We start from the raw sequence: 22418 nt of genomic DNA, 5'->3' as shown, positions 1-22418 counted from the left end.
TCTGCCTCCTGGGTTCAAGCGATTCTCCTGCCTCAGCCTCCTGAGTAGTTGAGATTACAGGTGCCTACCACCACCCCTGGCTAATTTTTTGTATTTTTAGTAGAGACAGGGTTTCACCATGTTGGCCAGGCTGCTCTTGAACTCCTGACCTCATGATCTGCCCGCCTCGGCCTCCCAAAGTGCTGGGATTACAGGTGTGAGCCACCATACCTGATCCCATATTTGCATTATTTCACCACAGATTCCAAATTTTAAAAGGAAGGATTTATAGAGCAAACTCTCTCGCCAATTTGCTTTAAAACCAAAGTAAGCCACTATAGTTACAAGTTGGATTTATAGAGTGTCTGCAAATAAATATAGTTATCACTCTTTCTAGTGAAGAAAGTTTATCTATGTAAAAGCAAAATGTTAAGAATTTTAAAAACAAATCCCCACAATGTTCCTCATCTAGTCTAACAAGCTCCTGGAAAAGAAACCTTTCCTAACTCTTTCTGAATACTGTTAATGTTTATTTCTCTAGGGGTTTGACAAAGTTCACGTTCCTCATTGTCCTGTCCCGATATTTCTTTCCTATAGTGTTAAAAACAGATCAACTTAACGGAAAGACACCTGGTTTTTTACTTGAAAAGAGAAAACATACTAAAATTTATTCAAGGCGAGGTGCAGTGGCTCATTCCTGTAATCCCAGCACTTTAGGAGACCAAGGCGGGCACATCTCTTGAGCTCAGGAATTCAAGACCAGCCTGGGCCACATGCTGAAACCTCGTCTCTGCTAAAAATAGAAAAATTAGCCAGGCGTGGTGGCATGCACCTCTAGTCCCAGCTACTTGGGAGACTGACGAGGGAGGATCATCTGAGCTGAGATCACGCCACTACACTCCAGCCTGGGCAACAGAGTGAGACCCTATCCACCCACCCAAAAAAAATTTCATATAAATTTCATGCCATTGCAATACAATAAATGGGACAAATGCTTGCTAATGTTCATTTTACCTTTGTTGATTAAAAATCGCAATCCCCCAATACGCTGTTTTACAAATATTTTTAACATTCAAAATCCAATAGAGATGCTGTTAATATGTTAACACTATGTGTGCGCAGCTGTCCATTGGTAATCTCAGGGATATTCATTCCAAGCCCGCACAGGCAAATGTGTATGCTCAAGCTCCTCATAGAAAATGGCATAGTATTTACATATAACATACACGCATCTACTCGTGTACTTTAAATCATCTTTAGATTACTTATAATACCTAATACAATGTAAATGCTATGTAAATAGTTGTTATATTGTGTTTTAAAATGTGTATTATTAGGCCAGGCGCGGTGGCTCAAGCCTGTAATCCCAGCACTTTGGGAGGCTGAGACGGGCAGATCACGAGGTCAGGAGATCGAGACCATCCTGGCTAACACGGTGAAACCCAGTCTCTACTAAAAAATACAAAAAAATACCCGGGCAAGGTGGTAGGAGCCTGTAGTCCCAGCTACTCGGGAGGCTGAGGCAGGAGAATGGCATCAACCCGGGAGGCGGAGCTTGCAGTGAGCTGAGATCCGGCCACTGCACTCCAGCCTGGGCGACACAGCGAGACTCCGTCTCAAAAAAAAAAAAAAAAAAAAAAAAAAAAATTATATATGTATTATTTTTATTGTTGTGTTATTATTCTTTAGTGGGTTTACTTTTTGAATGTTTTTGATCCACAGTTCTTTAATCCGCAGATGTGGAACCCATGGATATGGAGGGCTGACTATATACATCCCATGCATTGAGAAAATAGGAAATGGCTTAATTTTTATTTGAAAGTGGAAACCTTTGGCTTCAAGCCTGCCATTCAACACTGATGACATTTCAGTCGTGAGCCGCACAGTGGGCTGAGTCCTGGTCACTGCACATCTGCAGCCAGCTGTGCAATCAAGTCTTTGGCATCTTGCATGGTGGATGGTATCTCTGAGCCATTCTTAGTCACGTGGGTTCCAAACAAGAACATCTTCCTGTCATTTCCCACTTCAGATAATGCCAAAGCTTCATGGATATCTGTAATGTGATAGGCTGCTTCAAGATCCTTCATCCGGAGTGGAATAAGAATAAGACAAAGTTGGTTATTTTGCAATCCTTTCAGATAAACACATTTATTACTCTTATTTATTGCTCTCAGTGACCACCCCATTTTCATATAAAGGATATTGTGACTCCATTATTATGAGCCCAGAGGTTGTCTGAATAAAAATGTTTTCATAAGAATTATGCCAGCATTTATGAGTTATCAAAAAAAAAAAGTATATTCTGGAATGAAGCTAAGCCAATATAATACCTTCGTTTTCTAAACAGTGCAGTCAATCTGTTTCTAATTTTGTTTGTTTGTTGTTTGTTTAAAGACAGGGTCTTGCTTTGTTGCCCAGGCTGGAGTACAGTGGCAGAATCTTGGTTCACTGCAACCTCCGCCTCCCATGTTCAAGCAATTCTCCTGCCTCACCCTCCTGAGTAGCTGGGACTACAGGTTTGTACCACCGGACCCACTCATTTTAAAAAATATTTTGTAAAGAGGAGCATCTTGCTATGTTGCCCAGGCTGGTGTCGAACTCCTGGCCTCAAGCAATCCTTCCACCTAGGCCTCCCTAACTGCTGGGATTACAGGCATGAGCCACTGCACCCAGTCTAATTTTGTTTTTCCATTTTCCTTTTAATCTTCTAAGATTATTTCAACAGGAGCAATTCTTTTTATTTATATTTAATAACAGAAATTTGATTCATCTATTGTTTTAGGTCTATATCATACTTTACCAATTATAGTTCTTGCCACTGTGAGTTTTCTTTTGTGCTCATTATTTCTATTGAACAAAAAAATCCTCGACCAATTTTGGGGAGTAGAGGAAGACAGAGAAGGGAATGGAGAGAGAACAGATTCAGACAAGGTGCAGTGGGAAGAGGAGGCTCAGAGGAGAGACAGGGAAAGAGATGGGGGAGTCTTGGAAGAGGGAAAGCCACAGCAAGAGGCAGAGAGGGGAAGACAGGAAGCCTGTGCTTAGGCCGCATGCCAGGGCCAAAACCTCCTTATGATGGAAATGGCAAGGTCAAAACATACATCTTTAACTCTCATACGCCAAGAATTATTTAAGCAAATGACCTGTGACATTCCCTTTCATAAATACACAGATTCAGCTATAGTTTTCCAGTCCTTTGTGAAAGTTTTTTCACTTCTAAAATTGCGTTTGTAAATGGCTTTTTGTTATTTCATAGCATTCCCCCTAAATTTTAGAAGATCATTTTTAAATCTTTGGAAATAACCTAATAGCGTGCCTTTTTTTTTTCTTGTATCAGTATGAACCTATCTTTTTTTTTTTTTTTTTTTTTTTTGAGACGGAGTCTCACCCTGTCACCAAGACTGGAGTGCAGTGGCACCATCTCAGCTCACTGCCTCACTGCAACCTCTGCCTCCTAGGTTCAAGCGATTCCCCTGCCTCAGCCTCCCAAGTAGCTGGGATTATAGGTGCATGCCACCACACCCAGCTAATTTTTCTATTTTTAGTAGAGACGGGTTTTCACCATGTTGGCCACGCTGGTCTCCAACTTCTGACCTCAGGTGTTCCACCTGCCTCGGCCTTCCAAAGTGCTGGGATTATAGGCATGGGCCGCTGTGCATGTCCCGAACCTATCAAATTCTATCACTTGGAGCCTGTGGGGCTTTTCCTGCTGTGCTGTCCACGGTACTTAGCTGGAGTTGATTACCTTTCCAGATATTGGTAGTTGCCTGTTTGAAACCTGAATTTGTTTAGAGCCTATGCTAACTTTTTGAACAGTGTTAATGGATCCCTTAACATGTGAATGATATCTCGGGTTAATAAATTCACTGGTGGAGTTGAAGAGGAAGAAATAGGAGAGGGAGGGAGGGAGGGTGATGGATGGGAGAAGGGGCTCTCTGCAATGATAAAGCACATCAGGCAAAAATATCTGGTTTATTCCACACTTTCCTGTATGTGCCTTAATAGAGGTCATAACCCAAAGAGTAAAGATGGTAAGATGACTTTTTGAAAACCCTTATGTAATAACTTGAACCAGTGAGTCACCTAAAAGCTTGGACCAAATATTTTGGCCAAGGAATATAAACAAAGATGCATTAATCTTAAACTAGGATATTCAAATCTTTTATCATTAAGGCCCCAAAAAAGCTATAAATGTGATAACAAATGGCTCTGTTTATTCAATTTGATGAAGATAATGGATACAAACCATAAGGCACAGTATTGATAAATTTGAATATTAAAAATGAAAATCACTCGGATGCAGTGGCTCACATCTGTAATCCCAACACTTTGGGAGGCTGAGGTGGGCAGACTGTTTGAGCCCAGGAGTTCAAGACCAGCTGGGAAACATGGTGAAATCCCATCTCCACAAAAAATGCCAAAAAAAAATTAGCTGGGCATGGTGGTGCACACCTGTAATCCCAGCTACTAGGGAGGTTGAGGGAGGAGGATCACCTGAGCCTGGGGAGGTTGAGGCTGCATTGAGCTATGATCATGCCACTATACTGCACTCCAGCCTGGGCAACAAAGTGAGACCCTGTTTAAAAAAAAAAAAAGTCCGAGCGCAGTGACTCACGCCTGTAATTCCAGCACTTTGGGAGGCCGAGGCAGGTAGACTGCTTGAGCCCCGTAGTTTGAGACCAGCCTGGGCAACATGACGAAAACCTGTCTCCACAAAAAATGCAAATTAGCCGGGTGTGCTAGCTCGTGTCTATAGTCCCAGCTACTTGGGAGGCTGAGGTGGGAGAATTGCTTAAGCCTGGGAGGTAGAGTTTGCAGTGAGCCGAGATCACACCACTGTACTCCAGCTTGGGTGATGGAGTGAGACTCTGTCAAAAAAAAAAAAAAAAAAAGAAAAGAAAAGAAAAAAGGAAAAAAAGAAAAGAAAAGAGGGGAGAGGAGGGGAGGGGAGGGAAGAAAATCTTCTGTATAAAAGTAAGCAAAGTAAAATGATAAGCCACCAGGATGCTGGGAAAGATAATTTTAATGCACATTATTAACAAAGGATTATTTTTCCAAATGATATGAAAGACTCCTACAACTAAAATAAGAAAGATAAACACCCTAGTAGCAATTTGGGAAAACATATTCATAGGCAATTTACAGATGTGGAGACCAATAACTAATAAACTTCTGAAAAAATGTTCAAACTCACAAGTAGTTAAGGAAATGAACATCAGAATAATAAAAAACAAGTTCACCCATCAGACTGGCAAAATGAAGCAGTCTGACAATACCAAGTATTGACAAGGATGTAGAGCTGCAAAAACTGTCATATTCTGCTGGTGGAAGAATAAATTGGCGCAACATCTTTGGAAAGTAACTTGGTGATATCTAATAAAACAGAATATGTACAAATCCAAAATCCCAGCAATTATTTTAGGCATATCCACCAGCAAAATGTTCATACACATCCTCAAAGAGACACATACATGAAGGCTCACTGGCAGCACCATTAAGAACAATAAAAAATTGGAAATAATTCAAATTCCCAGCAGTAAGAAAACGATAACATTTTGGCATATTAATGCTATGGAATACTATACAGCTCACTTACATGTACCATGATCTAAATCTTTGTAGTTTATGGTACTTAAGATGCTCCACTTAAAAACAAAACAATAAAAGCATCCCTCTCTCTTTTTTTAAATTTTCTTTTGAGACAGTCTGCTGGACTAGCTTCTGTACTGGACTTTAACATAGGCTCCTATTTGAGGTCATCATTTTTAATTACTTAGTTTACTTCCATATACATTCACCCATAGAAGTAGTAGGAGAAAAGTCAGGAATTGAGCTCTTCTATGATTGGCAAACCTAACAATTGAGAAAGGGACTTTAGCATTATAATATTATAGATGTTTAAATTGTTTTTCAATTTTTATTGTGTTACATATCACAAAATTTTTCTCCTTAACCATTTTTAAGTGTACAGTTCAGTGGCATTAAGTATATTCACAATGTTATGCAACTATCACCGCCATCCTTCTCCAAAACTTTTATCCGCAAAACTGAAACTCTGTATCCATTAAATGATAACTGCATATTCCTCCCTCCCCCAACTCATGGAAATCACCACTCCACTTTCTATTTTTATGAATCTGACAACTCTAGGTACCTCATGTAAATGGAATCAGATAGTATTTACCCTTTTGTGACTGACTTATTCACTTAGCATAATGTTCTCAAGGTTCATCCATGTCGGGACATGTGTCTGAATTTCCTTCCCTTTTAAGGCTGAACAATATCCCATTGTGGCCGGGTGCGGTGGTTCACGCCTGTAATCCCAGCACTTTGGGAGGCCCAGGTGGGTGGATCACTTGAGGCCAAAAGTTCGAGATCAGCATGGCCAACATGGAGAAACTCTGTCTCTACTAAAAATACAAAAATTAGCCGGGCGTGGTGGCATGTGCCTGTAGTCCCAGCTACTCAGGAGGTTGAGGCAGAGAATCACTTGAACCCGGGAGGTGGAGGTTGTGGTGAGCCAAAATTGCGCCATTGCACTCCAGCCTGGGAGACAGAGCAAGACTCTGTCTCAAAAAAATAAATAAATAACTAAATAAAGAATCGGGAGTGGTGGTGCATGCCTGTAATCCTGGCTACTTGGGAGGCTGAGGCAAGCAACTCACTTGAACCCAGGAGGTAATGAGCTGAGATCACACCACTTACACTCTAGCCTGGGTGCTAGAGCAGAATGCTGTCTTAAAAAAAAAAAAAAAAAATCCCTTTGCATGTGTATACCGTATTTTATATATCCATTTATTTTGGGTAGCTTCCATTTTTGGCTGTTATGAGTAATGCTGCTATGAACATATCACAAAAAACATAAAATATATAAAACAAAACAATATAAAACATAAAGAAACATAAAACAGCCAAACATACAAATATCAGTTTGAGTCCCTGCTTTTAATTCTTTTCACTGTATGCCCAGAAGTGGAATTGCTGCATCATAAGGGAATTCTATTTTTGATTTTTTTTTGAGACGGAGTCTCACTCTGTCACCCAGGCTGGAGTGTAGTGGCGCTATCTTGGCTCACTGCAACCTCCGCCTCCCGGGTTCACGCCATTCTCCTGCCTCAGTCTCCCGAGTAGCTGGGACTACAGACGCCCCCGCCACCACTCCCGGCTAATCTTTTGCATTTTTAGTAGAGACGGGGTTTCACCGTGTTAGCCAGGATGGTCAAAATCTCCTGACCTCGTGATCCCCCACCCTTGGCCTCCCAAAGTGCTGGGATTACGGGTGTGAGCCACCGCGCCTTGCCTCTATTTTTGATTCTTTTGGGGAACCATGTTACTGTTTTCCATAGCAGCTCTGCAATTTTACATTCTCACCGACAGTATACAAGGGTTCCAAATTCTCCACATATATTTAATATTTTTAATGCATGTATAGAGTAAGTTCGGCTCAGTCTGATTGATCTAAAGCAAAACGATTTCTTTATACATGGTAGCCACTCATATTTTGTTGAATCAAATTTAACAATTAACATGTATTTATTGAAGTAAGTTCAACACACATCTGTTGAATTCCTAGCATCCACAAGACAGTATACTAGGTATTACAAGGAACACAAAGATGAATAATAGTCTCTACCTTCAAGGTGTTTATAATCCAAGAGCTCTAATAAACATAAACTGAATTAAATATATAGCTTATTGTTGACTAGCTATTACACATATACATTTTTTGTATTAAATACAAAACTACTGAGTACAATTTATATTTGCACAGATTTTTACCTGTTTGTTTGCAAACACAACCAGAGGAAGTACTGGGTTTGCCGCAATTAGCTGATGAAGGTATTTCTTGGCTTCAGGTAATCGGCTGTGATCTGCTGAATCCACCACAAAGATAAGCAGCAATCCCTTGGATAGGTACGTTTCCGAGTAGGACCGAAAAGGTTCACTGCCACCAACTACAGAGAATAGTAGAGGAAGAAGACACACACACACAAAATTACAGAAGCACCCACCCTGGGAGCAGGGTGGGCACATCCAGATTTCTGAACACAGGACAGGTGTTTTGATAAAATATCACCGTGTTAGAGTGTACCCAGTCCTCAGAGGGACCAGAGGCATGTTAGTGGGGAACTGGTTGGTGAGAAGAACCATCACAAGTGGTTCATTCATTACTGTATCACAAAGGATCAGCAGAGAGATGCGAAATACTACAGGGGATGTCTCCTGATCCCATTGTCCACAGCAGCCATGTCAGCCACTGCATCTTTATCAGTTATAGCTCAGAAAATGGGAGTAAGGCCAGGTACAGTTGCTCACGCCTGTAATCTCAACATTTTGGGAGCCTGAGGCAGGAGGACTGATTGAGCCCAGTAGTTCAAGACCAGCCTGGGCGACAGGGTGAGGCTCTGTCTCTACAAAAATAAAAACTAAAAAATGGGCCGGTGTGGTGGTGTATGCCTGTGGTGCTAACGACTAGGGAGGTTGAAGCAGGAGGATCACTTGAGCCCAGGAAGTGCAGTGGCGTGAACATGGCTACAGTGAGCTGTATTTGCGCCACCACACTCCAGAGCGAGACCCCACCTAGCTAAAAAAAAAAAAAAAAAAGGAAAGAAAAAGAAAAAGAAAAAGAAAATAGGAGTATGCTACTAAAATAATTAAGACTGGAAAAGGATGGTAGGATAAAATATACATTAAAATAAATTTTAAATGAACTGAATTCATTGGCTAGTCTCACTTGCACAATTTTTTTCCTTTGTCAAAATCCTAGAAATAACTTCTCCTCTTAATATTGCACAGAGTTAACATGATCCTGTGGGTATTCAGGAATATTTGCTTCAGAAAAAAAAAATGCCTTTTGATTACTTCATCCTGCTGATTCTTCCCAGAATAAACTTCTTGGTTAATGATAATAACATATATACAATGGATTTTGTTTTCATTTTTGTCCTAGGAGGAGTATTGGCAAACCATGGCCCACAGTTCAAATCTGACCAACTGCCTATTTTTGTACAGCTCACTAGGTAAAAATAGCTTTTACATGTCTAAATACTAGAGGAAAAAAAAAAGGTAGAATAACATTTTCTAACACAGGACTATTATATCAAATTTAGATTTTGGTGCCCAGAAATAAAGTTTTATAGTAACATTGAACATATAGAACATATTGTCTATGACTGCTTTCTCAAGACAGAGTTGAGTGACTGCAATAGAGAGCAGGTGGCCTGCAAAGCATAAATTAGTTCCTATGTAGTCCTTGACAGAAAAACTTTTTGCACCTCTGTTTCAAGAACTTAACAAAAGTATTTTAAATGCTAACAAGAAAGGATCTTTGCCTTCCCTTTGGCTTCCTTTGTACAGAGGTAGGCTACTCATTCTTCGAAGTATTTTGTGTTTTTAATTTGTTAAAATAGTGCTGTGTGACCTTCTAAGTAACTCATATGGTTTTAACACACTTAGTTAAAACATCAGTGGACGTTTGGGTTGTTCCTCATTTCTTGCTGCAATAAACAATGCTGCTGTAAACATTTTTGTATTTGTCTCCTGAGGTCCGTACAAGCAAGAGTTTCTCCAGTTATCTAAGCATGGAACTAATGCCAAATACGCCAAATTATTTTCCAAAGAAGTTGTTACCAATACACACTCTGCCAACAGCTAATAGCCAATAAGTTTCCTCTATATCCACATCCTCTTTTTATTTTTATTTTATTTTTCCTTGAGACAAGGTTGTGCTCTGTCATCCAGGCTGGAGGGCAGTGGTGCAATCTCCACTCACTGCAACCTCCACCTTCTGGGCTCAAGCGATCCTCCTTTCTCAGTCTCACCAGTAGCTGGGACTACAAGCACGAGCCACTAAGCCTGGCTAATTTTGTATTTTCTGTAGAGCTGGGGTTTCGCCATGTTGCCCAGGCTGGTCTTGAACCCTTGAACTCCAGTGATCCACCCACCTTGGCTTCCCAAAGTGTTGGAATTACAGGAGTGAGCCACTGCACCCGGCCACATCCTCTTCAAAACTTGATATTATCAGATTTCTTTTTTTTTTTTTTTGCCTAATTTGAATTCTACTTACTGATCAAGTTGAGTATTTTTCATATGTTCACTTCTAATTTGTTTTATGTGAAATGTTATTCATGTCTTTTGCCAATGTTTTTATGTTGTTTTTATTTGTAGGAGTTCTTTATATATTCTGGATACTAGGCATTTGCTTGGATGTGTTGCATGTATCTTCTCCTGTTTTGTGGCATCTTTTTAATGAACAGATGTTTTCCATTTTAATGTAGTTACATTTATCCATCTTTCTTATGGTTATTATTTTTTGTATCCTGTTTAAAAAATCTTTCTCTATCCTGAAGTCATAAGGATAGTCTATATTTTCTCCACAAAGCTTTTTACATTTGGCTTTTATCCATCGGAAATTGATGTATACATTTGTATGCATAGGAGGCAGGAAACTAATTTCATTTTTATTCCATGTTGTCCCTGCACCATTTATTGAATAGTTTCCCCAGTGGACTCTCTAGTCTGTTCCTTTGGTCATTCTGTTCATTCTTGTGCCAACACCACACATTTTAATTTCATAGCTTTATAATAAGATTTGATACTTGACAGGACAAGTCCATCTTTCTTACTAATTTCTTCGAGTGTCTTGACTTTCTTTACTCCTTTGCTCACCCATGTCAATTTTAGCCTCAGCTTGTCAAACTCTTTTTAAAAAATCTTGTTGAGCTATTGATTGGAATTGAATTGTATCTAAATGTCAATTTGGGGAGAATTAATATTTTTTTGATATAATGTCTACCTATTCATGAAAACTGTATTATGTCTCTATTTAGGTCTTTCAGTGTTATTCAATGATATCTACAGATTTTCTCTGTATAGATAGACACATTTTTTTGTTTGGTTTATTCCTATCTTTTGTTGCTATTGAAAATGGCTGCATGCTGCTGGGTAATAGAAATACAATTAATTTTATATTGTTATATACAGTTGTCTTGCCAAGCTCTTATCATTTCTAATAATTTGAAGGGTGTTTTAGGCTTTCTTTGAAGACAATCATATAACTTGTAAATAAGTATTATTTTATTTCTTCCTTTCTAATTCTTATGCCTTTTATTTCTTTTTCTCAAACTGACTAGAACCTCCTGTATAATGTTGAATGAAAATTTTTTTTTTTTTTTTTTGAGATGTAGTTTTGCTCTTGTCATCCAGGCTGGATGGAAAGCAGTGGCACGATCTTGGCTCACTGCAACCTCCACCTCCCGGGTTGAAGCAATTCTCCTGCTTCAGCTACTCCTGAGTGTCTGGGATTACAGGCACCTGCCACCATGCCCGGCTAATTTGTGTCTTTTTAATAGAGACAGGGTTTCACCATGTTAGGCCAAGCTGGTCTTGAACTCCTGACTTTAAGTGAGTGATCCGCCCCCCTTGGCCTCCCAAAGTGCTGGAGTTACAGGCATAAGTCACCACACCTGGCTATTTTTCAAATGTTAAACCAACCTTTCATTCTTGGAGAAACTCATCTGGTGATATATTATCTCTTTAATATATTAACTGAATTTAGTTTACTACAATTTTGTTCAGATTTCTGCATTTCCATTTCTCATACTCTTTGCTGGTTTGGATATACAGTGACCTCATACTGTGAGTTGGAGAGCATTTCTTTTTTTCCCCTATTCTCTGAAAGAATTTATGTAAGATTAAGATTGATAGGAGCCCACCTATAAACCAACTGATCGGGTGTTTTTCATTATAGGATGATTTTTTGCTATTGATTTCTTTAGAAGCTTTAAATTATTCAATATTCCTATTTCTTCTTGAGTCCATTTTCCTAAGACACATATTTGGAGGATTTTTGCCACTTATCCAGGACTTTATATCTATTGATACAAATTTGTTAACACAGGTATTATACTCTTGTCATCTTAATGAATGATATGCTCTTTTTCCTTCATGACATTACTTATTTGTGGTTTCCAGATTTTCCTTAATGAATTTCACCAGAAATTTGTCTATTTTGTTTATCTATTCAAGGAACTAACTTTTGACTTTGCTGATCTTTGCTACTGTGTCTTCATCAATTTCATTCACTTCGTGTCTTTATCATCTCTCCCTCAACCTCTTTGGTTTTATTCTGTTGTTCTTTTACCTAATTTACATTGCATATTTAACCTATACGTTTTCAGCTATTTTCCTTTCAGCTATAAGCATTTAAGATTATAAATGCTTTAAATGCTAGTTTTGATCAGTAGATTTTGTCATCTTCTTTTTTGAGACATGGTTTCACTCTGTTGCCCAGGCTGGAATACAGAGGCATGATCACGGCTCACTGCAACTTCTGCCTTCTGGGCACAAACGATCCTCCTGCCTCAGCCTCCAGAGTAGCTGGGACTACAGGCATGCACCACCATGCTCAGCTCATTTTTTGTATTTTTTGTAGAGGTAGGATTTTGCCATGTTGCCCAGGTTGTTCTCAAACTCCTGGACTCAAGCAATCCACCTGCCCTGGCCTCTCAAAGTGCTGGGATTACAGGTGTGAGCCACTATGCCTAGCCTGAACTCATATTTGATTAATCTTAATTTATGAGAATACTGGGGGTCTTTGCTCCAGAATTAGAAACTGGGGGAGCTACTGACTGGGAGCATGTTAGCACTCTTCCAGGGGCCCTCATGTCATGCAGGCATCTTAGTGCTTTCCTATTTTGTCTCAGGCCCACTGCAGATTAAATACTGGTATGTGCCTCTAGATAACACCGCTTTTTCATTTGCTTATCTACTGTGGCTGTCACTCCAGTTTCAACTCATGAGTTGTTTTATTTTTCTGTCTTTGGAAGGAGGGAAAGGGCAGGAAGAGTAAAGCAGGTAGCCTTGCAAATTTGTCTTACTTGTTGCAAGTTCATCAATGCTTTAAAAAATAAATTTTAACCAGGATTTGTGGTTTTGTCACAGAAAGGCCCTTCAAAAACTATAATAGGAACTGAAATCTCTCCATTTATTTTTGCCACTACTTTTTAGTGCATAAACTAAAAGAATTTTTTTTTAAAGATTAAGATGATCTGTAGAATGTTGATGAAGAGATATAGGCAAAATTATATGTGAATATATCATTTCTACAAATAGGCTTATACAATAAAACTTCACCTCCCACCAATCCCCAACATACTCCAAGTGTTACACGATAGCATAGCAGCCCATACAGGTTTATATCACTGAATACCACTAGATGCTGCAGCCTAAAAAAAGCCTCCTTAGAAGCTATGCCTGTGGCATTATGAAAACTTACCTAAATTGATGGCTTAATATAGCCACTGTGAAGATACACATTTTAAAACTTAAAGGTTGCAAGTGTAAACTGCTATTCTTCTTCAGGATATTGATGATTATGATAAAAATTGGGAACACAGTTAGCACTTAATGCATTTTTGTTGAATATGTACTATTTGCCAGACATTGGGTATATATTGTTGAACAAAACAAGTATAGCAAAAGTTACCATCTAGTTGGGTGGACAGATCAAAAACAAATAAAAATAAATAGTGAATGTTATTAAAAACCTTATGGAGGAAGCAAACAGCATTGGGGAACATACTTAGAAAGAATGATTTTATGGGGGCTGGGTGCAGTGGTTCACGCCTGTTATCCGAGCACTTTGGGAGGCCAAGATGGGTGGATAACCTGAGGTCAGGAATTCGAGACCAGCCTGGCCAACATGGTGAAACCCCGTCTCTACTAAAAATACAAAATAATTAGCCGGGCATGATGGTGTGTGCCTGTAATCCCAGCTACTCACGAGACTGAGGCGACAGAATCACTTGAACCCGGGAGGCACAGGTTGCAGTGAGCTCAGATTGCACCACTGCACTCCAGCCTGGGTGACAGAGCAGGACTCTGTCTCAAAAAAAAAAAAAAAAAAAAAAAAAAATGATTGATTTTATGGGGCCATGTAAGCTAATCCCTGAAGGTTGAGGAGCAAGCCATCATGGGAAGAGCAGGGGTAGTAGTATGTCTGACAGAAGGCACACCCAAGAAAGCTCTTGTAAAAGGAGAGAAAGAAAGGAGTACAATAAGCCTGGGGTGAGGTAAGGTTAGGGAGGAGGCAGTTTATGAAGAGCCTCATGGGCCATAATAAAGACTTTCGATTTTATTACAAGGATGAGATCTCCACTGAAGAGTTTTAAGTTAGCAAATGATAAGTATGTGTTAAAATACTGCTCTTCATAAACAGATAAAAGCCAAAGTAAAAAGGTGACTATAACAATCTAAGTAATAGATGATTGAGGTTCCGACTTGCATAGAGGCAGTAGAAAGGATGTAACCAATGCATTTGAGAGATGCGTTGGAGCTGGCAAAATTCATAGTGTTTTACTTGTGGACTGGAGGTGGGGATGCAAAAGGAGGAGTCAAGGGTGACTCTCAGGTTTCTGGCTAGAGCAACCTGATGGGTATGGAGCCATTTACTGACCAGAAGATTACAGGGAAAGGAACAGATATGGGAAAAATCAAGCATTTTGTTTTTCCCTTGTTAGGTTTGAGGACTTGGATATGTTTGGGCTGGATAGATAAATTTGGGAGCCATTAGCATATAGATGGTATTTAATGCCATGAGGATGGATGAATGTGTAAAGAGAAGACAAGAGGACTTGACCCAACTTCAGGAGAGAGTAATATTTACAGGTGGTGACTCCAGAATTACTATCCAGTAGGGGCCTGTGGACTGCCATCTATTTAGAAGAAGAGGTTTGGAGCTTGTCTATAATTTTATTTGCAGAGAAGCAAGCACACTGTACTTAAACTTAGATTGCATGCTCATTTGCAGCAGTGTGGGAAGAAGGCTGATTACAGGAGATTATAGGAGGGAGTGCTAAAGCCTTCCTCTAAACTCCCCCTTTATCACCACTACTGTAAAAAGGAGAACATCAAAAAAGCAAAAAGTGATTCCCCCCACAGTGTACCTGGGTATTAAAGTACACATCCATTCTAAAAGTCTAGGAAAATTTGATTCAGTGTTAGTTTTCATAAAGACTCAATGTTGCTAACATCATGTCTGGCTTAAGAGAGAATAAAATGTGGCTATCTTGTAACTAAGGAACAGAGAGCTTACTCTCCAGGAACTCCATTTGGCCATCTTCAGTGTTGATGCAAACTGCATTGAAACCTTCGGTGGGTGCCACACTATGCTGGACTCTGTTTGAAGCTAGAGAGTGGAGGACACTGGTTTTTCCTGCTCCATCCAGGCCCAGCACTAGGATTTGCTTGTTTTTCTCCTGTGAAACAAAAGATAAATCAATAAGCCCATGCTATCAGGGGCTCATTTTTCTGGGTCTTGGCAGTGGGCCTGCCTGTGGTAGAATCCAATAATATTCTTGGAATTGTAACCAGAATAAAACTTCACGGGCCAGGTGGCTCACACCTGTAATCCCAGCACTTTAGGAGGCTGAGGCAGGAGGATCTCTTGAGGTCAGAAGTTCCAGACCAGCCTGGCCAACATAGTGAAACCCCATCTCTACTAAAAACACAAAAAATTAGCCAGGTGTGGTGGTGTGCACCTGTAAGTCCAGCTACTTGGTAGGCTGAGGCACAAGAATCACTTGAACCCAGGAGGCAGAGGTTGCAGTGAGCTGAGACTGCACACTGAACTCCAGCCTGAGGAACAGAGCAAGACCCTGTCTCCAAAAAAAAAAAAAAAAGGATAAAACTTCACGAATATTTTATAGGTCTAGAACAAACTATACCAACCAGTGAACATTTTCTAATTAGCTGTTCATTATGTGATACTAATTTTATATCCCTCCTCCATCCCCTAACTCCTGATCAGTCTATCAAATAAATACTACCAGCATTTATGAGTAGTGCTATAGATTACAGGACCAATTTTCAGACTTCATTTTGCTTCTTGAATTCGTGTCTATGAATTGGAGACTGCACCTGAGTTCATTTTGTTTGGGGTCTTGGGACCTCCATGGTGCATGTATTGACTGTGCCACTCAGTGCATAAGCATCTAAGGTCTCAATTATTAATTTCGCCTGTCTTCACAATTGAATAACTAGATTGTAAGATCTCAGAGCAAGGTTTCCCTCTTATACATTTTTTTTTTTGAGATGGAGTCTTGCTCTGTCACCCAGGGTGGAGTGCAGTGGCATGATCTGGGCTCACTGCAATCTCCGCCTCCTGGGTTCAAGCGATTCTCCTGCCTCAGCCTCCCGAGTAGCTAAGATTACAGGAGCACGCCACCACGTCCCACAATTTGTATTTTTACTACAAACGGGGTTTCACCATGTTGGTCAGGCTGGTCTCGAACTCCTGACCTCGTGATCTGCCCACCTTGGCCTCCCAAAGTGCTGGGATTACAGGCATGAGCCACCACACCAGGCCTCCCTCTTATACTTTTTAATATAAGTATCACAATTAAATGAAAAGGTTATAGAAATTATTAAGCCAGTTTCAATCACAAATTAATATTTGTTTTAAAAACAGACGAACTTGGGAGGCCAAGGCAGGCAGATCACCTGAGGTCGCAAGTTCGAAACGAGCCCGGCCAATACGGTGGAACCCTGTCTCTACTTAAAATACAAAAAATTAGCCGGGCATGGTGGCAGGTGCCTGTAGTCCCAGCTACTCCAGAGGCTGAGGAAGGAGAATGGCGTGAACCTGGGAGGCAGAGCTTGCAGTGAGCTGAGATTGCACCACTGCACTCCAGTCTGGGCAAGAGAGCGAGACTCCGTCTAAAAAAAAAAAAAAATTAGCCAGGTGCAGTGGTGGGCACCTGTAATCCCAGCTGCTCGGGAGGCTGAGGCAGGAGAATCACTTAAACCTCAGAGGCGGAGGTTGCAGTGAGCCGAGATGGCGCCATTGCACTCCAGCCTGGGCAACACAGCAAGACAACATCTCAAACAAACAAACAAAAAAACAAACTGATGAACTTGAAGTAAACTTAGACAGAAGCATTCTAGTCTGGGCGTCGTGGCTCTCATCCAGCATTTTAGGAAGCTAATGCAGGTGGATCACTTGAGGCCAGGACTTTGGAACCAGCCTGGCCATCACGGCATAACCCTGTCTCTACCAAAAATACAAAAATCAGCCGGGCATGGTGGCACATGCCTGTAATCCCAGCTACTCAGGAGGCTGAGGCATGAGAATTGCTTGAACCTGGGAGGTGGAGATTGCAGGAGCTGAGATGACACCACTGCACTCCAGCCTGGGTGACAGAGACTCCATTCCCCCTGACCCCCCCAAAAAAAAGAAAAGAAAAAAAAAGAAAGAAGCATTCTATCAATGTATTAGCCTTAGAATTTTTATGGCAAATGACTGAGGGACAGAAGGGCAGGCTGGTGTGAAGATCGTTCAGAGTGCTCCGAAATGTGGTTTCCAGGGTGTAAACTTTAACATAAAGACTTGTACAGAGAGCATGATCTATGAAGGCCATACAGTGTATAACAGAATTTGAAAAAAAGTAGGCCGGTGCAGTGGCTCACACCTGTAATCCCAGCACTTTGGGAGGCCGAGGAGGGTGGATCACCTGAGGTCAGGAGTTTGAGATCAGCCTGACCAACATGGTGAAATCCCATCTCTAGTAAAAATACAAAATTAGCCGGGCATGGTGGCGCATACTAGTAATCCCAGCTATTGAGGAGGCTAAGGCAGGAGAATCACTTGAACCTGGGAGGTGGTGGTTGCAGTGAGCCGAGATCGTGCCATTGCACTCCAGCCTGGGCAACATGAGTGAAACTCCGTCTCAAAAAAAAAAACGTACTTATTTGTTCTTAGAGCAAATCTTTGATGGTTCTTAAAGTAAATTGTATTTTCATAGGTGTCTTCCATCCCTGGCTCTTCTCCATTCCCTTCAGTTGCATCTAAATGTTATGATGTCATTCTGAGAGTGTGTCAAGGTAAGGAAGAAGGGCAAGGGAGACTTCATTGGATGGCTTACAATTGCATATTTTTAAGCAATACCGGCACCAAGAAATGGCAGCCAAGAGTGGATTATGTCCTGTCAGTCTTCACCAGAGGCCCCATTCAGCCTACCCCGACATACTTCATTCATTCTAAGATACACATTCTGCCCCCCACATTCCACATTTTAACATCTCTGAAATTAGGATGTCTTTGACAATTGAGAGTATATCATATTTTGATTGGCAGAATTATTTATTTATTTATTTTTGAGACAGAATCTCGCTCTGTGGCCTAGGGTGGAGTGCAGTGGCACGATCTTGGCTCACTACAACCTCTGCCTCCCAGGTTCATGTGATTTTCCTGCCTCAGCCTCCCGAGTAGCTGTGATTACAGGCACATGCCACCATGCCCAGCTAATTTTTTTGTATTTTTAGTAGAGATGGGGTTTTGCCATGTTGGCCAGTCTGTTCTGAAACTCCTGACCTCAGGTGATCTGCCCGCCTTGGCCTCCCAAAGTGCCGGGATTACAGGTGTGAGCCACCGTGCCGGCTTTTTTTTTCTTTCTTAGTGGTACCTAGACTAACGACATCTTAGGTCCTATAAAATAGTGTGAATAAAAAGCAGTTCCCAGGCCAGGCACAGTGGCTCTTGCCTGTAATCCCAGCACTTTGGGAGGCTGTTGGGATCAAGCTCCCCAAAATCTGGCCATAAACTGGCCCCAAAACTGGCCATAAAAAAAATCTCTGCAGCAATGTAAAATGTCCATAATGGCCATAATGCCCAAGCTGGAAGGTTGTGGGTTTACAGGAATGAGGGCAAGGAACAGTTTCCGCCCAGGGCGGAAAACTGCTTAAAGGCATTCTTAAGCCACAAACAAAAGCCTGAGTGATCTGTGTCTTAAGTGCATGTTCCAGCTGCAATTAATTCGGCCCATCCCTTTGTTTCCCTTAAGAGATACTTTTGGTTAATTTAGTATCTATAGAGACAATGCTAATGACTGGTTTGCTGTTAATAAATATGTGGGTAAATCTCTGTTTGGAGATTTCAGCTCTGAAGGCTGTGAGACCCCTGATTTCCTACTTCGCACCTCTATTTCTGTGTGCGTGTCTTTAATTCCTCTAGGGACACTGGGTAGGGTCTCCCCAACCGAGCTGGTCTCGGCAGGAGGCCAAGGTGGGTGGATCGCTTGAGTTCAGGAGTTGAAGACCAGCCTGGGCAACATGGCGAAACCCCATCTCTACCAAAAATACAAAAATTAGCTAGGCATGGTGGTGTGCACCTGTATTCCCAGCTACTTGGTAGGCTGAGGTGGGAGGATGCCTTGAGCCTGGGAGTTGGAGGTTGCAGTGAGCCGAGATCATGCCACAGTACTCAAGCCTGGGCGACAGAGCCAGACTGTCTCAAAACAAAAACAAAAACACCAGTTCCCTTTCCAACCACATGGCTGTCCCTACGCCCATCCTACCTAGAAATTCTGCATTCAGGCTTCCTCACATTTATCTTCTTGAGACTAAGGAAAGCTGAATTTGTAAAACAGAGTTCAGACACAAAATGTGATGCTGAACACCATTGGTTTTTTGTCAGAAGTTATTCCTTTAGCCAAATATGGGTCTATGTAGTATGTGTTTTACCAGAGATCAAATATCTGTTAATCCGTGGTGGCTCACGCCTGTAATCCCAGCACTTTGGGAGGCCGAGGCAGGAGGATTGCTGGAGCCCAGGAGTTTGAGATCAGCCTGGGCTACATGGCGAAACTCCATCTCTACACAAAAATACAAAAATTAGCTGGACATGGTGGCGTGCGCCTGTAGTGCCAGTCACTGAGGTTGGGAGATGGGGGCGGTGCCAGGCTGAGGTGGGAGGATCCCTCCAGCCTGAGCGGCAGAGTGAAACCCTGTCACAAAAAAGAAAAAACAAAACAAAACAAAACAAAACAAAAAACAACAACTGTGTTAATCATTCAAATTGTTTAGAACCAGATCGTAGCTCTAAGCCAAGGAGCCAGTTCAGGAACTCCAGGAGCACAGAGACCATCCAGCTGACCCAAACAATGCCAAGTTTTTAAGACCTGTCAGTTAAAACTTTTCCGCCATGCATTCAGGGTACTGGTGGTCTGAAAACAATGAAGGCATCAACTGCAGCGTCCCCAACACCTCCTGCATTCTGGAACCCTGCCCCTTCTGACAAAGAACGCATTCACTGCAAAGAGGGCCTGCGTGCGGGGAGGGTTCGGGACTGGTTTCTAAATGTGGTCAGGTGGTCTGTGCGCTAGTGTTGCGCGCTGGACAGATCCAAGGGCGGTAGAGGGGCCGTTCGCCATGTCCCCATTAAGACCGAGATCACTTGTCCCTCAACCCTAGACCCGACGAAGGTTAAGACACAGGGGTAACGATACGGGCGAGGGTGGGCAGGGGGTCCGGGAAAAAGGGGCTGGCGATGGGTCGTTCAAAGTTTGGCACATCGCTTTCATCCATAGGTAAATAGCCCTCAGTTGAGATCCATTCCCTCCCGCGCGGGTCGGGGGCCTCCAACGTAACAGAGACAGCGCCGGGGTCTGAAAGCCGACAATGGCCTTGGGGCAAGGGGTCCTGGACACTGGATCTCTTACCAGCGGCTCGAGCGGGGTCCTTGTCAAGGTGCTGTCCTTGTTCTCCCCTTCCTCTTCTTGTCCCTTAAATTGTTCCTTCTCTTTCTTTGTCTCCTTCCCTTGCTTTGTCCTTTTTTCCTCTTTCTCTTTTCTCTTTCTCCTCTCCTGCTTCTCTTGCTTCTCCTTTTCTTTTTCTTTAATTTTCTGCTCCACCTCCTTTCTTTTCACTTTCTCTTCCTTTCCCTTTTCTCTGATTTTCTCCTTCTCCGTCTCCTTTTCCTTCTCTTTCTTCTTCACTTTCCCCCTCTCCATCCCCAGCGCCGCGGTTTCCTTCCCTCCCGCCGCGTGCCCGCGTGCTGAGCGGTGGCTCCGGGCCCCAGGTGTGGCTCCCAAGGTGCACGCCTGACGGAGACGTAGGCCCCGCGGCGTAGACAACCCGCGGGAGCCGCCAACCCCGGCAGCGCCGCCAACAGCCTCTCACCTGGCGGATGCAGGGCTTCTTGCAGCGGATTCGCTGAATCCGCAGGGGCACGCAAAGAGGGAAGGGCGGAGGCGTACGGGATGGGTTGAGCCCAGCCAAGCGAAACCAAGAGGTCCCAACCAGGACGCGGACAGCTCGGCGGGGTATATATCATTGCTGCAGAAAAAGCGTCACTTGCGCGATTTCCTCGGGCCGGACAGGGTGGCTGAGGAGAGCCTTCCACGCGGGCCGCAACCTAAGCAACCTTAGCGTCTGACGTCTCCGGCTTCAATCCCGAGCCCGGCCAGCCTACGCGAAGAACCCCTGGGGCGCCAGAGTCCAAAGGTTCCGGGGAGGATTCTCAGCCTTCCGCCAGCTGTCAACCACGAGCCTGTACTGCTCATGTCGTGTATTTCTCCGCCCTCTCCCGAGTAAACTCCACTAGGAGTGTCTCCAGACTACTACCCAGGATTATTAAAGACAGATAGAAGAACGTGAATGGGTTCCATTGTTTTAAGTTCCTTTTTTTTTTTTTTTTTTTTTTTTTTTTTTTTTTTTTTGAGACAGTCTCTGTCACTAAGGCTGGAGCGTAGTAGTGCGATCTCAGCTCGCTGCAACCTCCCGCCTCCCGGATTTAAGCGATTCTCCTGCCTCAGCCTCCCAAATAGCTGGGATTACAGGCGTGAGCCACCACGCCCGGCTAATTTTTGTATTTTTAGTAGAGACGGGGTTTCACCACGTTGGCCAGACTGGTTTCGAACTCCTGACCTCAAGTGATCCACCCGCCTCGGCCTCCCAAAGTGCTGGGATTACAAGCATGAGTCAGCGTGCCCCGCTTGTATTTCGCTTTTTAAAAAATTATTCAGAGATAGCCTGCCAGAATCACAGCTGCTAGTAATGCTCAGTATTAAAACCAAAACCTAATGGTCTAGTCACTCCTAATTATCTAATAAATGGTAAATAAGGCACACGAGGTGGTTTTCAAAGGTGGTATTGTTTCTCAAACTGACTAAGAAATATCTGGAGGGTTCCTTTTATCTTGCTAAACTGAACTCTTCAGCATATTTCAGTTTAGCACAATTATTTATTTATTTTTTGAGACAGTCTCACTCTGTCCGCCAGGCTGGAGTGCAGTGGCACGATCTCGGCTCACTGCAACTTCCACCTCCCAGGTTCAAGCAATTCTCCTGCCTCAGCCTCCCGAGGAGGTAGGATTACAGGCGTGCGCCATCACGCCCAGCTAATTTTTGTATTTAGTAGAGATGGGGTTTCACCATGTTGGCCAGGCTGGTCTCGAACTCCTGACTTCGGGTAATCTGCCCACCTCGGCCTCCCAAAGTGCTGGGATTACAGGCGTGAGCCACCGCACCTGTCCAGCACAATTATTATTATTTTTTGAGACAGAGTTTCACTCTTGTTGCCCAGGCTGGAGTGCAATGGCACGATCTCGGCTCACTGCAACCTCTGCCTCCCAGGTTCAAGCGAGTCTCCTGCCTCAGGCTCCC

The 22418-nt window shown here is 42.5% G+C and overlaps 1 protein-coding gene across 1 annotated transcript; it reads right to left on the bottom strand.

Annotated features, from left to right (window-relative positions):
* Nucleotides 1-1772: 1772 nt before the first annotated feature.
* ARL9 (ADP ribosylation factor like GTPase 9) lies at nucleotides 1773-21009 on the bottom strand. Its single transcript, XM_050792025.1, has 4 exons — nucleotides 20475-21009; nucleotides 15074-15236; nucleotides 7759-7934; nucleotides 1773-2060 (listed from the first exon to the last, which is right to left on the bottom strand). Exons 1-4 carry the CDS (start codon nucleotides 20763-20765, stop codon nucleotides 1881-1883), a joined length of 810 nt encoding a protein of 269 aa, XP_050647982.1. The 5' UTR covers nucleotides 20766-21009; the 3' UTR covers nucleotides 1773-1880.
* Nucleotides 21010-22418: the final 1409 nt, after the last annotated feature.

Source organism: Macaca thibetana, chromosome 5 (genome assembly GCF_024542745.1).
Source record: "Macaca thibetana thibetana isolate TM-01 chromosome 5, ASM2454274v1, whole genome shotgun sequence".
Classification (NCBI taxonomy): Eukaryota; Metazoa; Chordata; class Mammalia; order Primates; family Cercopithecidae; genus Macaca; species Macaca thibetana.
Note: the sequence above shows the minus strand (reverse complement) of the source record. Positions and strands in the feature narration are given on the sequence as shown.

What these genes read in the sequence shown, in the direction of transcription:
- ARL9 (XM_050792025.1), bottom strand. Translation starts at nt 20,765, where the DNA reads ATGGAGAGGGGGAAAGTGAAGAAGAAAGAGAAGGAAAAGGAGACGGAG. An exon ending in GGACCCCGCTCGAGCCGCTG is followed by an intron (nt 15,237 to 20,474) that starts GTAAGAGATCCA and finishes TTTGTTTCACAG; the next exon opens with GAGAAAAACAAGCAAATCCT. An exon ending in CCAAATGGAGTTCCTGGAGA is followed by an intron (nt 7,935 to 15,073) that starts GTAAGCTCTCTG and finishes TATTCTCTGTAG; the next exon opens with TTGGTGGCAGTGAACCTTTT.